This window comes from Fusarium redolens (assembly GCF_020744475.1).
Source record: "Fusarium redolens strain MPI-CAGE-AT-0023 chromosome Unknown BKA55scaffold_6, whole genome shotgun sequence".
In the NCBI taxonomy this organism is placed as follows: Eukaryota; Fungi; Ascomycota; class Sordariomycetes; order Hypocreales; family Nectriaceae; genus Fusarium; species Fusarium redolens.
In genome coordinates this window covers 2,576,083-2,591,004 of record NW_025763669.1, presented here as the reverse complement: position 1 = coordinate 2,591,004, position 14,922 = coordinate 2,576,083, and the positions used below count along the sequence as shown (strand labels likewise).

The 14,922-nt window shown below is 50.1% G+C and overlaps 6 protein-coding genes across 6 annotated transcripts; 5 read left to right on the top strand and 1 right to left on the bottom strand.

Moving 5' to 3' along the window:
• Nucleotides 1-404: 404 nt before the first annotated feature.
• BKA55DRAFT_688915 (uncharacterized protein) lies at nt 405-1,243 on the top strand (the record flags this gene model as incomplete). The annotated part of the gene is made up of 2 exons (XM_046199281.1): nt 405-996; nt 1,053-1,243. 2 exons carry the CDS (start codon nt 405-407, stop codon nt 1,241-1,243), a joined length of 783 nt encoding a protein of 260 aa, XP_046051496.1.
• A 1,601-nt stretch (nt 1,244-2,844) lies between these two features.
• On the top strand, nt 2,845-4,176 carry BKA55DRAFT_336675 (uncharacterized protein). Its single transcript, XM_046185737.1, has 3 exons — nt 2,845-3,582; nt 3,847-3,982; nt 4,079-4,176. The coding sequence occupies exons 1-3, from the start codon at nt 3,095-3,097 to the stop codon at nt 4,124-4,126; spliced, it is 672 nt and encodes a 223-aa protein (XP_046051495.1). The 5' UTR covers nt 2,845-3,094; the 3' UTR covers nt 4,127-4,176.
• A 565-nt stretch (nt 4,177-4,741) lies between these two features.
• Nucleotides 4,742-6,931, top strand: BKA55DRAFT_336576 (uncharacterized protein). Its single transcript, XM_046185736.1, has 2 exons — nt 4,742-5,109; nt 5,161-6,931. Exons 1-2 carry the CDS (start codon nt 5,050-5,052, stop codon nt 6,817-6,819), a joined length of 1,719 nt encoding a protein of 572 aa, XP_046051494.1. The 5' UTR covers nt 4,742-5,049; the 3' UTR covers nt 6,820-6,931.
• A 674-nt stretch (nt 6,932-7,605) lies between these two features.
• On the top strand, nt 7,606-9,540 carry BKA55DRAFT_507975 (uncharacterized protein; the record flags this gene model as incomplete). Its single annotated transcript, XM_046187381.1, has 1 exon — nt 7,606-9,540. One exon carries the CDS (start codon nt 7,606-7,608, stop codon nt 9,538-9,540), a length of 1,935 nt encoding a protein of 644 aa, XP_046051493.1.
• A 3,413-nt stretch (nt 9,541-12,953) lies between these two features.
• On the top strand, nt 12,954-13,518 carry BKA55DRAFT_593131 (uncharacterized protein; the record flags this gene model as incomplete). The annotated part of the gene is made up of 2 exons (XM_046195508.1): nt 12,954-13,047; nt 13,109-13,518. 2 exons carry the CDS (start codon nt 12,954-12,956, stop codon nt 13,516-13,518), a joined length of 504 nt encoding a protein of 167 aa, XP_046051492.1.
• Nucleotides 13,519-13,777: 259 nt separating this feature from the next.
• On the bottom strand, nt 13,778-14,506 carry BKA55DRAFT_508695 (uncharacterized protein; the record flags this gene model as incomplete). Its single annotated transcript, XM_046187457.1, has 2 exons — nt 13,778-13,865; nt 14,130-14,506. The coding sequence occupies 2 exons, from the start codon at nt 14,504-14,506 to the stop codon at nt 13,778-13,780; spliced, it is 465 nt and encodes a 154-aa protein (XP_046051491.1).
• Between the last annotated feature and the right edge of the window lie 416 nt (nt 14,507-14,922).

Genomic DNA, 14,922 nt, shown 5'->3' with positions numbered 1-14,922 from the left:
TCGGCTGATGTTTTGCTCACATACATTTTACGCCAAACCACCAAAGCACCGTCAGAATCATGATGGCTTACTTGTTACAGAACACTGGGCTCGGAAGTAGGCAATTTCTACTCATTCTTAGCTTACAACTCACGGATACTTTAGCCTAAGGTAGCTCATCCAAATACACAATACTCACTATTCCCCGTTGACATCGGCCGAGATATAAACCTGAAAAGGAAACTCGGCGATCATGACTCCGAAGAGGACAACAAAACATTAGAAACCAACGTAAGGTGATCTTTGAGCATAAATATCATGGAAGAAGACAAATTCTAGAGAGTGAAATGCAGGTTGATAATTCTGCCCATGGTTGTTCCCAATTGCATTGAATAGTGCCGTCCATATCGTATCACATTATCATCATGAAGACCACTTCCGCTGGATTCGTGTTCACGTCGGCTGTGCTGGCTGGACTCGCTCATGCAATCGGTATGGCGCCGCCGCCGCCTGTTGAGCTTGTTCAAGGCTTCGACTGGAAGGACCCCTTTGCTCTCGATGCCATTGCCTCATTCCGACCTACTTGTGAGGCCAAGGCTCAGTTTGAAGCTCTCGAGTACACCCTCAAAGACTTGATGGAACCTCCTCCCAAGGGGTTGAAGCCATGGTCGAAAGGGCTGAAGGCAGTCTTCGCTGATAAAGAGTATCCTGGAGGGTGGCTGGGTCTCGATCCTCACCTGAATGGCCGAAGTCTGCTGTTGATGAACTACGATCAAATGCCTCTCCTGGTTCGCCAGTGGATTGAACAACAGGAGCGGACTGATGGGACGGGGAAGGCACTCTTTGCCGTTCTTGAGAAGCCAAAGAACGACGAGGATGAGATCGAGAAAGTTGTCCAATTCCCTGAAGCTGACAAGATCGATCGCGATAATGACAAAGACAAGGTTGCCATATTCGCACCTGGCGCCTTGTATGGGATCCTTCCTCTGTGGGCGGCAACGACAAGTAAATGCGAGGGTATGTCATCCAATTCAACCAATCGATTGAAATAGCTGCTTACCTTGAAATAACAGATCAACTTGTCGACCTGAGCAAGTATAGCCCCAGGCCTTCAGATGGCGGGGTTGTTGGTTGGGTTATGCATACTGAACCCCAAAACCACAAGACGAAACTCGACATCAAAGTTCAGGCATTAAAGACAAAGGAAGTCAAGAGTGGTCAAGAACAAGGCCAGGCAAAGTCGGCATCACGAGAGGAACTGTAGGGTAAACATGGCTCATTATTTTTCTATACTCAATATTGAAATACCTTGATTGCAAATACTCAGTGCCTACCTACTTGATACGGACGCTTTTATTATCTTCTTCTGTAGCCAAATAATAAGAAATAAAGGGATAGCTGCACAAAGGGCCTTGTGCTTGTACTTGATGTAACACCCATATGCATTTGGATTTGTGCATGTTGAATGGGCAAGGATGCAGCAAGGTGTCATTGTCGTTCTCTGAAAAAGGAAAAAAAGCAATACCAATCTAACTAGGTATCGTGTAGGCGTCAAGGTTTATCTGTTCCTGCCTCTAACCCTAACCTTTAATGTAAGGCACTCTAGTCATTGAGGTAGGTGCCATAAATATCATACTGAGAGAATACGATACTCACCTGTCATCATATCATTATTATTCCAAGAAAAAACCTCAGTCGGATCTCTCCATTGACCGCTGTTCTGATCTACGACTCATATGTATGCAGGGTCAAACGATCCTGGTTTGGTTCGCTGGGCACCGATTATTCCTTCCGCGCACACCGCCTTTGGTGTGGTGTCGTGTGCTTGATCGGATCGACGCCAACTTCACGATGCAGGATTGAGTTGTCATGATATGGGTCTGGTTGTCATGAAGAGTCATTCAACTAATGCAGGAGGATGCGGTGGCCGTCGTATGAGAAGCCATAGAAAGGAAAATTCTTTCGGGCGAACAAGAAAGACATATCATGCTTGAGGTTTATCACGGCTAACCATTGAACTTGAACGAGGCTTTGCGACATATATCAATGCGATTTCACCAACCTCTTCAAGCGGAATTCACATCTAGCCTAACGCTGGAAAGCCCCATTGTTGTTCATGGCGAGGTCTAGGCCAGGCACTCGTGGCAATGCGACCTTGCTAAGCTACCCCAGCATTGCATCCAATAGCTTCCGGTGACAACGGAGCTGTGACATGAGGTATTGTACAGTACGTGCAACTTTTCAGATTGCGCTATATCTGAGAGGGTAGTTTCACAGTCAGTTTTCAAGAGCAGGCGATGCATGTTGATCAGAGAATATTCAACCGTCGTCAGCCACTATCATCGCGTTGATGTGCAACAGCCTAAGGTCCCGGATGCGGTTCGTTGCAGAAGAGCTGCTGCATGGTGAAGAAACCCACTGGCCAACCCAACCGCCAACAAACGCCATGACACAGTTTACATGTCGTCAGAGAAATCCCCACAGCTCTCGAACTGCAGCTACATGCCCACTCTGCAGATGCAAGACTGTAGGTAGAGTACTTGTCATGGATCATTCCGAATACCTTACTTAAGTACCTGAACACTGCACATTTGGCTATCTTGAAAATCAGCATCGGATTCAGAATCGAAAACAGATTCAGCTGAAATGGAAACCGTGAGATGATCCAACGGCACGAAATGCCAGTGACAAAGATATTTCCTCGTCAGCTACACCGAAACTGGAGGCTGGGTGACGAGAACAGCCTTACCGTTTGTCACTTCAGATCCATATGCGTTGTACATACTCCGTACATACAGGAGCAGTATCCGTACCTAGGTACTGAGCTTGGCTGATCCATCGAGACGCGCTCATGCCCAGGGAATCACAAGCTTTTTTTGATACCTGATAACAGCCTCAATTATCTTAACTTTTCCGGCTTGGGCTGCGACTCATCTCTTCTTGCTGCTGCCTCTGTTTCTACTACCGACTCTGTTGCAACTCCTCCTCCTCCTCCCGTTGCGCATCACCATCGATTTTGCTGGACAAAACCCAAATCAAACTCCCACGTGCTCGTCTTTTGCTTCTTTCATCATCCTCATCCTCATTATCTTTTCCGCTTTCGCAGACTCCTTCTATGAGCTTCTCTTATCTTCCTCACCATAAAACCAACCTTCTCACCGTATCTACTCTGCGTATCATTGCAATATTCGCCTTGTTCTGCATCCGGCGAAGCCATCCTCTCAAACCGCTTATAACCAATCCCTGTATCGATCGGTCCGGTCGAAGCGGTCTCAGCGCTCTCGATTTGTACCGTCTGTACCTTTTTCTCGTGTCGCTGTTACTCCCCCGTAGCCGCCAACAATCTTTAATTTCGCTCCAGTCCCCCCCAGCCTCGACCAACGCCAAACCGGACTTGTCCTGGTCTCTGCCCGTCCCATCAACGACTTGGACCTGGCTCTTTTCCCAACCCAACATCTCTCCCACAAACAAAACCAAATCTCACTTTACTTCAGTACGCATTAAAGTTATTAACTCATTGCTACATTCTCTCGATCCCCTCGCGCAGATTCCACCACCGCTTATAACGCAGATTCCAGTTATGGGCAGCTTCACTTTCAAGTGGTAAGTCGCAATTTGATACGTTACTGTGCTATATTGCATTGCGCTGCGCTGCTCGACGAATTCATCGCGATAGCTTCGACAATGTTCCGAGTCGCACCTTACCTGCCTCAGCGAGAGACAAGCCAATTGAGCTCTGTCTCAAGACTTTGCCTTCTCCCATCCATGCGCCTCTCGAAGCTGCTTCATATTGCAGACTAGCAGCTGCAGACCGCGACAGCTTATCCATGTCTGAGACACCCGACACTGACCCCAAATTTTCTATAGGGAGCATCCCGCCGACGAGGTCTACGTGACCGGTACATTCGACAACTGGACCAAGAGCGTTAAGCTCGAGAAGGAGGGCAATGTCTTCTCCAAGACAGTCGACCTAAAGGAGCCCGAGGGCAAGATTTACTACAAGGTGCGTCAGCGTCAGCGAGCCTCGACCCGCAATCCCAACAGCATCTCTCCTTTTCGACATTCACTTTGCATTTGGCACTGGTTCAATACAGCACAGACTCTACCTTTCTTGCCAGCATCGAAGACAAGCATCCCCAGTTCTTGAGTCATATATAGATGGCGGGGAGAACCATTGGCATCATCTGCCTTGCCTATCTTGCGCGTCTGCTTCTCCGTATTGCTCGAACAAGATGGACGAATAGCTGTTATGGCCGTGCCGCCCGGGAATCCGTGCTTTTGCGCCCATCACTATCTCGCAATCTGCAGGGCTTTTTAAGCCTAAAGAGCTTGGAGGCGCAAGAGCGGTGGCTGCCGTAATCCCAGCCCCCTGCCCATGGTTTTTTTTTTCTTGCAAGTTTGCTTCGCTGCCAGGATCGGGGACTGAACCCCTGGTTCATTTCCCTGCCTGTCATGTCATGGGTTCTCTGCGACCCATTAGCATCTCGCACAGTCCCCAACCAAAACCCCCCGCCGTTTAGTATGACGCAAGGCGACCACGATCGCAACAGTTCTGGAATGGAGTTAGTGAGCGGAGAGCGGTGGAAAATCCGCTACACTCAGCCCATGTCAAGTCTCTTCCTGGTCATGCCAGTAGAATTCTGTGGCGTCAGGCGACGATGTTGCGTCGCGCAGGGACAAAGTTCCCTCGTACTGCCAAGGCGTCTTCAAGTCAGCGCTTGATTTGCTTGCGCGCTAGTGTGCCTGCGTTGCCGACCCGCTCTTGCTCTTCAGCTCCCTCCTCCCCTTCGTCATCGCACCAGCTCATTAAACTCACTTTGTCCCCTCTTTTGAACCCAATTGCTGTTCCTACACTCCCACACACTTGTCGCGAACACTGCAAAGTCTGTCGCTCACCAGCATTCTATCTAGTTCATCGTCGACGGTAACTGGATCATCAATCAATCAGCACCCAACGAGCCTGATCTCGAGGGTAACGTCAATAACTTCATCACTCCCGATCAACTTAACACCGAAACCCCTGGCGCCGCTGTACTCAACACTGTGACTCCTTCGTCTACAACCGCTGCGATGGCTGCCGAACAACCCATTGAGAACAAGCTCACCGAGCAGAAGACTCTGGATGATAAGGTAACTAGCGAGAATGTTGCTGCTGTTGGCAATATACTGACTTCCGAGAAGCCTACCCAAGACGAGAAACTGCCTCTCGAGACCCCTTCTGACATCCCTGGTGGCTTCCCCGCTACACCTGCCAACGAGCTCGACAACACCATTGGCATTAACCCTCTCCCCGCTTCTGAGGGTGCCGGAAACCCCATCAAGCTAGAGCCTGGCGAGAAGATTCCCGAATCTATCACCGCTCAAAGCACCGACAAATACGTCAAGCTCGACAAGGAATCATACGAGAAGAGCGACGCTCTCCCTGGCATTGAGACCGAGCTTCCCCCCGTATCTTCCAATACCATTCCTGAATCCAGCCTGCCCATTATCGGCGCACAGGATGCTATCATTAACTCCGCTGCTCCCACAGCTACTACCGCCGGCCTCGCCGCCGAGGTCCCCCTCGAGTCCAACGGTTCTTTCGTCCCCGAGGTTGTGAGAGAGAGCCAGGAGAAGGTTGGCGCTGTTACTGAGGCCAGCACCGACCCTACGGAGGTCAAGGAAAAGACCATGGTTGAGGAAGAGCTCAAGGGAACAGTGCCCGAGGCACCCGCTACTTCAGTAGGAACCGCTGGTGTTGGTACCGAGAAGTCCGAGAACACACCGGATACTAGCCTCGCCGCTCTGGCTGCTACTGCCGGTGGTGCTGTGATTGCTGCTGGTCTTGCTGCTAAGGAGACAGTGGAGGAGAAGGCTGGCCCTGCGCTCAACAGCGCTGCTGACGCCATTACCGATACTGCCAACAAAAACCTACCCGATTCTGTCAAAGAGCAGCTTCCTGTTGCAGCCCAAGAGACCCTGGCCGCCAAGAACGAGGAGCAGATTCGACAGGAAGTGTCCCCCGAGGTCCCCGTCGAGGTCAAGGAGTCCCTTGTCGAGGCCGGCAAGTCGCCCGAAGCTGCTGCTAATACTGCCGCTGTTGAGGATAAAAAGGAGGTCGAGACTGAGCTTCTCAAGGAGGTCAAGCCTGTCACCGGCATTTATGATTCTGTTGTTGAGCAACCCAAAGAGGAACCAAAGCAGGTCTCCCCTGAGGTTCCTGTCGAGGTGAAGGACTCTATTGCGGAGGCTGGCAAGAGTCCCGAAGCTGCTGCCAACACCGAGGCCGTCGAGGAAAAGAAGCTTGTTGAAGCTGAGCTTCTCAAGGAGGTTAAGCCTGCTGCGACCATCGACGAGACCCCAAAGGTTGCTCCTGAAGTGCCCACCGAAGTCAAGGAGTCCATCGTGGAGGCTGGCGAGCGCCCTGAGGCTGCTGCTAGCACAGAAGCTGTTGAGAACAAGAAGGAGGTCGAAGCTCAGCTTCTCAAAGAAGCCGAGCCTGTTCCTGCTGTTGACGAGGTCAAGCCTCAGAAGACTGAGTCTGCTGTTCCCGCTGTTGCTGCCCCTGTTACTGCTCCTCTTGAGACAAAGGCTGTGGAAGCCAAGCCTGATGCTGAGCCTGTGACTAAGACCGAGGAGACCAAGTCCGAGGTTAAGACAGAAACCCCTGCTGTTGGTAATGGCAGCTCAGCAACCGGTAACGGCACTACAGCAACTGGAAATGGCGCCAAGGCTACAGAGACCAAGACCACAACACCAGCCAATGGCAGCAGCTCAACAGCCAGTGGTGAGAAGAAGAAGAAGCACAACCGACTCAGCTCAATCTTCAGCAAGATCAAGCACAAGCTTTCCGACAAATAGATGAGAGAAAGAGGCAACTAAGCTAATGTCGCAACGTTGTGGAGTCAGATACGTCTCATGGGTTTTTGTTTTCTTGCGGTTGGTGTCTTCGTTTATCAATGATTCCCCTGAATCCATGAGCAAGAGGAGAGTGGTTGAGATCGCTGGAGGCGTGGATCTTTGTCATATACCTAATTCATAGTCAGTTTTATGTGCATGTTTTCGATTGATACCGGGCTTCATGTATGATAGCTTCTACTAGGTCAAAAGAAGGATATCGTTTTGGATATATCCATGACAAGCCCTTGTTTAAAGTCATTCGTAGTCATGTCAAATCGTGTTATCTCATGCCATTGTTACTGAAGGTCATGTGATGTCCATTTCGCCCCATTGGATGACTAACCTTTCTCTTTATGTCAGCTTCCAACAAACAACGAACAGAAGCCGGTAACGCCATTTCCCCTGCGCCGCCCAGCCGTCAACTCCGTCACGATTTGCCCCGCCAGTGACTCGCTCGATCCACCTCCATCCTCCATCCATCAACGGGGTCCGTCCCAGCTGGACCCCTTCGTGAACCTCATTTGATTCCTTCCATCTCAATTACCTTCGTAAAGTAACCTCGTTTTCATCCTATATCTCATCAATAACACTCTTTTCTGCGAATCACAACCCGGTGACGGCACCCCTGTCTTACACTTGTATGCCATCCCAACCACTGGGGACAGAGCGCAAGCAATCGAACGGTTGATCGATCCTTCGTCTCGCCGACCACGGTTGAGAATCGCCCAAAAGACCTTCGTTGCGAACATGAGCTCCTCTACCTCGAACGTGGGGAAAACTGCCGCTACACCGTCTAGTTCCACAGCCATTCAAGCAGGTCCGACAACCTCGAGCTTCGAATCGTCTCGTCGCCCATCACAGGCTGGCTCCTCGAACCCGCAATCGATGCCTCGCAAGTCACAGGGCGCCCGTAAACAACACCGGAGTCAGCGGCGACCAGGACTCGGCGACAGGTCAAATACTGGCCCAGATGACGAAGATGCCATGGCTGAACTAAGGGCTTTCAGAAACCCTAACAGCAGGCGGGGCCAGACGTCAATTACCCATTTACTCAACTACTCGCTGCCACGCCCGGTACAGGATCATCATGCACACTCGAGATCTTATCGAAGAACCCCGACATGGGGGCCAGGCTCCGGTTACCATGCAAGCGACAAGGCTCGATACGTCCATGCCAACTACCGATTTATCCTCTCACCAGAAGGCACATACAACAAGCAAGCCACAGATGCCGACACACACTTAGATTGGTCTCTTGTCATGCAAATCATTGCTTCAAGCGAGTCACAGGGCTCATCATGCCCCATCTGTCTTTCAGAGCCTGTGGCGCCTCGCATGGCGAAATGCGGTCACATCTTCTGTCTACCCTGCCTTATTCGGTTCATGAACTCAATTTCGAGTGAAGATGAGGCGAAGGGTCGCGGACCCAGGTGGAAAAAATGTCCCATTTGCGAAGACTCTATCTACATGCAAGATGTTCGGCCCGTAAGATTCTATGCTGGACAAGAAAGTCCTTTTCCTCGGACTGGTGACGACGTCGTACTGCGGTTAATGGCACGGAACGCGAACTCGACGATGGCCCTTCCACGAGAGAGTGGTGCCGAAGCGCTTTACTCCCGGGATGATATTCCTTGGCAGTTTGCTGCCAATGTTTTAGACTACGCTCGCATGATGAAAGGTACAGCTGATTATATGACAGCCCAGTTTGACGAGGAGATCGCTTCGTTGGGGCGACAAGCTAAGGAAGACGAGACCCTTTTCGGACAGACTGATGAATGGTCCCAAAAAGCGATTGGGGCTATCACAGCCGCGAAAGAGAAGCTGGCTGATCTCCAGGTTGTTGCAAGCCCAGCCACGTCGGCACAGCCCTCTTCAGATGCCGACTTCTATTTCTACAGCTCCCCACCTCACCTATATCTCTCACCATTGGATATCCGCATCCTGAAGACCAAGTATGGCTCTTTCTCCTCGTTCCCTTCCACGCTACTTCCGCGCGTCGAGCATATCTCCACTGGCCATGTGGTTGATGACGCAATGCGCCGAAGAGCAAAATATCTCGGCCATCTTCCTCGTGGATGTGTCGTGAACTTTTTGGAGTGTGATTGGACCGATATCGTGCCAGAGGAGACGCTGGCATCATTCGCAGACGACATTGAGCGGAGACGGAGACGTAACCGTGACAAAGAGACACAGGAAGAACGGGAACGTCTGCAAGCGGAGCGGCTCGAAGCCGCGAATCTGCGTAAGACTACTGGATATCAGAGGCTCCCTGAGCCGTTGGAGGAGGATAGGGCGCCTCGAATGGACATGGAGGATTTTCAACCATTGAGCGGGCACTCAGGCACCACGCCCCCGGATCCCCGACCAGGATTCGAGACATTAGCAGAAATGTCGACCAGTCCCTCAACACAGAGGACAGTTTGGGGCACGAGGGTAATTAATGGGTCACCCGAGATAGCATCTGCCCAACCCTCGAACGTCAACGACGGGTGGCTCAAAGATGAGGATTTGTTTGATACGGCTGATCTGGCAATGCAGATTCAGGCTATTGAAGCCGCGGAGAGTAGTGTTAGTTCAAATACTGCTGCGGGAGTAGGAGGAAACGGCGGCAGTGCTGGGGGTAAAAAGAGGAAGAAACAGAAAATCACACTTATGAGCACTGGTGGCCGGAGAGGTAACTAGGATCATTGTTCTTGCTTTCAATCTGAGCATGTTTGAAGTCAATGGGTTCTTATGGCGTAGCATAATTAATGGGTTTGTCTTAATCATTCTCGGGAAATAAAGAGAAGTAAGGCATCGATCCCAAATAGATTTTCCCGACATTTCATGATGCTTCCATCAACCAACACGTACGTGATTTGTATTCATAAATGTGGGACAACTTGGGGGATCATCTCATGATTTTTCGACTAACTCACTCATCTGCCTCATGTGCGAAGATCTGCTCCCAATGCCGATCGAAACTTCAATTGCAACATGAAACTCGGCATGGGAGTTAGTGGACTAGGGCGAGAGCTGATAGGACGTGATCAGCCAGTATCGTCATAGTCGCTGGAGCGCTTTCTCCACACAAGATCGACCAGACGCGGAATTGCCGATGACCGCAAACTCAAAGTCTAAAGGTTTTCGGTACATAAAACAAACTGGGTAATCGTCGTACAGCCAGGGCTACTCGGCATATGTTATGTTGCAGTTGTAGGTGCTGAAAAAAGGTCTCGAGGGACATCGGACCATAACGTGCCGCTTAAGCGCTTGTAATTAAGTGTCAACGGGCTGGGCAGTTTCGTATTCCGTTTACGAGGTGCAACAAACTCGATAGTTAGAGGTCTGTCATGCCAAGGATACGGGCTGGCCTATCAAAATGCAGCTCTGATGTGGCGTCTTTACCCACGCAGAGCCTCGATTTCCTCAGTAAAGGGCTGTGTCGGTTGGGAGAGTTCGAACGTTGAAACCATACCTTCAACTCTGGAGCCTGCCTATTCGCCAAGGCGTTGGCAGATTGTCTAACAAATCATGTTGCACTCAAGTTCAAGGTTGCAAAGCCAACCAGTGTACTTTAGGACTTACCATACGCATTTGCTTGACCTTCTGGAATAGGCACGCCGATTCGGTGGGTAGCGGAATTTTTGTCATTGGATGCTGAGCCACCCTCCTTTGGAGCCAAGCAACCCCCGCGGTCTGTAATGAAGTACATGTACAGGAATTGGCGGTATAAGGTAGTCATGGTCCCAATGTTTGCCTGACAACACGATCAAGAGTTTCGTTAGTAGATCTTTTGCTGTAAGTGTCCCCAAATCAGGGGCCGGAATGAAGGACTGAGATGAAATTGGGAGGGAGCCAACTCTCCATTCCCATCTTGTAAGGTGTTTATTATTTTATATGATGTATTAGCGGGAATGAGCGGGGTACGGGGAGCTGGACCTAATTGATTAGGGGCCGAGGGGTAAAATGTTGAAATTAAAGAGCCCAGCGCCGGGAATAGCGACAATGGTCGTCAATGTTGTTGTTGATACATTTCAAGTAGGACTTGGGAAGACTGGCCAAGACTTCACGTGATGCTGCGCCAAGAAGAGACATATCGCTGTCAGTGAGCGGACTATCGGTGACCCCGCCATCGAAATCGAATGCCGTCTTGCCGTCCATTACGAATCTACCAACCCAAGACCTGAACAATAGGAAACCCGCACGCTTTGGACACTCGACGAGGAGCGGGCACCTTTGGACCGTGGCCTACAGCAGAACTGCTTGGCGAGCCACTAACGCTATGGCCTGCGAGACACTGACTAAGTCGAGCTGCACGGTCCGTTTTGTCGTCATGTGTACGGGGGTCCTGTTCATGATTACTACTGGGCATATCCTAGGCTGTTGGGGGAGAACAGAGAGAGGGGAAAGGGAAAACCGCTTGGTCGGCACGGAACAGTGAGTGAACTGATGAATGATGATACAGTATCAGAGACAGTTGGGCACATAGGTGGGCAAACCAGGCTATCTTGTGACGCTGACAACGAGCAGCACAAGTGCAGTTGATATATAAATTAAACAGATTAGCCCAGCCGGAGGGAGACGAAGCGGCAATTGAACTTTGGGTTCGTCATCCATCCAATATCCATCGTTTCACACTCGATTTTGTTAGAATCTGACCGTTGTGTCTTGTCTTTAGAGGCGCAGGATAAGCAGAACTTGACCCAATACTCGATATCTACTGGCCAACACCTACCGGTACCAAAGTCTTCGTCATTGTCGCCCGTCTGTGACACTCTCCTTGTCACGTCGCCCTTTTTGCCCAACAAATCATTCTCGCCAAGCGAGAGCAGCCAATTCTCGGCTGACGAACGACGACCCCACCACTTACAAAGTCCGCTAACGAAGCGCCTGGGCCGAGCCTCAAGCAGAAGCAACGCCACTTGACGCATACCCAACTGCACTGAAGCGCCTGTACCCCAGGTCACTAACACCACTGAAAGGGTCTCCGGCTTTTATGTTGTCGGGTGTAAATTGCGATACAACGGAGACGGTTCGACTAGCAAATTCCCATTGTACAGATCCTCAGCTCCATCGGGTTTCGTTGTTTGTCTAGCCTTCGTGCTTCTTTAGGCGGCGCTCATCAAATCCGTCTTTGGTAGTGATCAGAGACACAAGACATTGTAAGACAAGGTGAGTTGTTTATTCACTTTTGCCTTTGTTCATTCAACTTGACTGTCTTTCGGAGTTTTACCTGCCTCTGGAACCACTCCACCCCTTGTCAATTACGCACTTTGCCTTTCTTCGCACCCCTGTCCTTTCTGCCCTTTGGGACTTTCTCTCTCTCTGGGGCGCAGGCAAAGAGCCACTTTACCGCTGCTGCTTTCTTGGCTGGGCTTGGTTGTTCACAGTCTCTCTTGGCTGAGGTGCCGAATAGCGAGAGCCAAGCCTCACGATTAAGCTCGACATTGGACGCGCCGAAGATCCGATCAAACTCAGCGCTTGAGGAGGCTGTAGGCCAAGCAGTGACCAAGAAGAAGAAGCTAATCGTAATCGCTCCATGCAGCTCATCATTCTGTGGACGGAATATAACCCTGTCTGATCCCCCATCGCCCATCGCTCACTATCGCTCCTCACCCAAATCTCCCACCAACCTAGCCACCCTAGCAACTTCAGCCCAGCTCCTACAGTGCTGTCTGTCTGTACTACTCCAAATTCGTCCCCTGCCGCTGGTTTAATTTGACCAAAAATCTTCCGGGCCTCTCTTCACTGAAGCGAAAGTGAAATCTCCTTTTTCTTCAGTGACAGGCAACATAACTGCCTCATTGTCCTTCTTTGCACTCTTCTCCTCAGTGACTTTTCTCTCAAAAGCTCGAGATTACGTGCAACCGCTGAGGCTTTGCTCTTGCGGGAGACGAAAACGGTATCGCGCCCGCTTACACGCACTCTCAACGTCCATCTGAACTTGCCCCATATGGTACTACAGCCACAGTCAAGAGTCGATGTAGTCAGGGACTGAGCAAAATCGCTGTTTTTTCTTTACCTTTTCATTCTTCTTATTATCAACCCGTATTTAACTCTCGACCGACGATCAAATGACTTCTCATTCTACATACTCTGAATCCACCGAAACAATGGCGGACACTATCACCACTACGAGTACCGCCAAGCCTCGAAGGAAATCAAGAGAACCAAGAGACACAGGATTCCCAGAGCCCTTGAACAATGGTAAGTATTTAGTCAATATCCAACTATTGCGAGGTGATGTCCGTTTCTAATCATTTTATAGTCCGAAACACTACGCTGCCACATCCAGATGCGGATCTTTCACCCAACGCCTGTCTCACTCAAGAAGATATTGACCCTGACCGGGCACTTATGCGAACCCGGCGATCTTTTCTAAGGAAGAAACGACGCACTCTCAACCATGGGCGCATTACCCCCACATCAGAAGCTCTCTACAGTGTATTCTCCTTGGTTCAGTCTGATGTTGGAGATAACGAGAGTATCAGAGCCGGCAACCCATCTATGAACAGCTTCCGCCCATCTACATCAAGCATCCGACTCTCCAAGGACGAAACCGATAGTCTCGCATCTAGGACCACGAGGAGAGACGAAGAGGACACACCACCGACTTCGCCCGACGTACCAACCCATCGCTCTAAGAAAGGATTTATGAGCAAGTTTCGGAGGGGCTAGAGGTGTTCCTGCTAAACTCTTCCGAGCAAACGGTACACCTCGCTCAGATCGAAACGATCATGATTTCTACAACGACGTATACGGCCGAATCTAATGACCTGGACGACCACATCACTGAGATGCTTTTCTTCCAAAAAACAAAAAAAAAAAATCACTCTTTTTCTTTTCTTTTGTGGACAGCGTGGCGTTTACTTGGATCACGGTTTCTTGATCGGCAAGGAGAAAGTATTACCTGGCAAGCAGGGCAAATACTTGGATATTAAAGTCCCTCTGGTAGGGCAGAGACAGCAATGTCACTCATATAGCCAGTTGGCTTGGCTTGGAAGGAAGTAGCCGACACGGACACTCTTTTAAGAATTAATAAGTAGCTTTACCGCTATTATCAGAACATTGTCATTGTCTCTGTGCTCTCGTCATATCATGCGAGTGGTATTCGTAAATTGGGTTCCAAAAGTCGCTATGATAGTCATCGGCATCGGTTGTTTCTCATGAGATTCAACCCGCTATTCTAGTCATTTTGTTCTAGGTAATACGGAGAACTGCTACCACCCATTTAGCTTCCACGGTAGGAAGTATAACTGTAGGGACTCAACAGTAGGGGAACATGATACGTCTGTCCCTCTTCAACACGAAATGTTACCGTCACTTCAGGGAAGAAGGTATTTTCTTCGCCAAAGTAAGCTCCCGTATCAAAGCGCAGCGTCCATCGCGACGAACCCTGTCCCTTGCGATCCTCAAGTACCTCAACGAGAGTCTGAAGAGGAGGCTCCCCAGCAGCATCCTCAGAAAGATATGGTAACCAGGCTGTAACGCGGCCATCGTCATCGGTCATGGATTCGAAGGTGTTGGGCCGAGGTTGGGCAGCAGAGTGAAGGTTGGTCGACGGTGGGATGGGGCCCTCAAGACGGACGCGGATGCCACGAGCAGGGCGACCAGCCTGTGTATCAAGAACGTGACACGTGATAGGGTCTTTGGTGGGAGAAGCCATCGTGATGGTTGAATTTGGTGTGCAAAGTGATTGGCTGTGGTGTAGGTGATAGTAATCCGATATTCGGTGAGGTTGACGTCAAGGTGGGGGAGGTGCAAGCTGACGGCAAAAGCTTTGAATTGAGGTAGTTCAGTCAGGTAGAATGAGAATATCGGAATTCTCTTAACACCTCTGGGATTTATCGAGTTGTATGTTTACAATCCGAGAAAGATCAAGGCCAGGATTGTGAGGAAAAGGAGGGGAATCTAAGTAGAAAAGTGAGGTGACTGAGACAGTGAGAGAGTTATTTGCGGCTGCACAGCCTACCTATTAGCAGAGAATCAGCGACTTCAGCTGGGACTGCCTTATTACTGCCTGACTGGTACTTAGGTAGGTAAGTAATTTGAGACCCAATTATAAAGTTTGAGCCAAGCTGA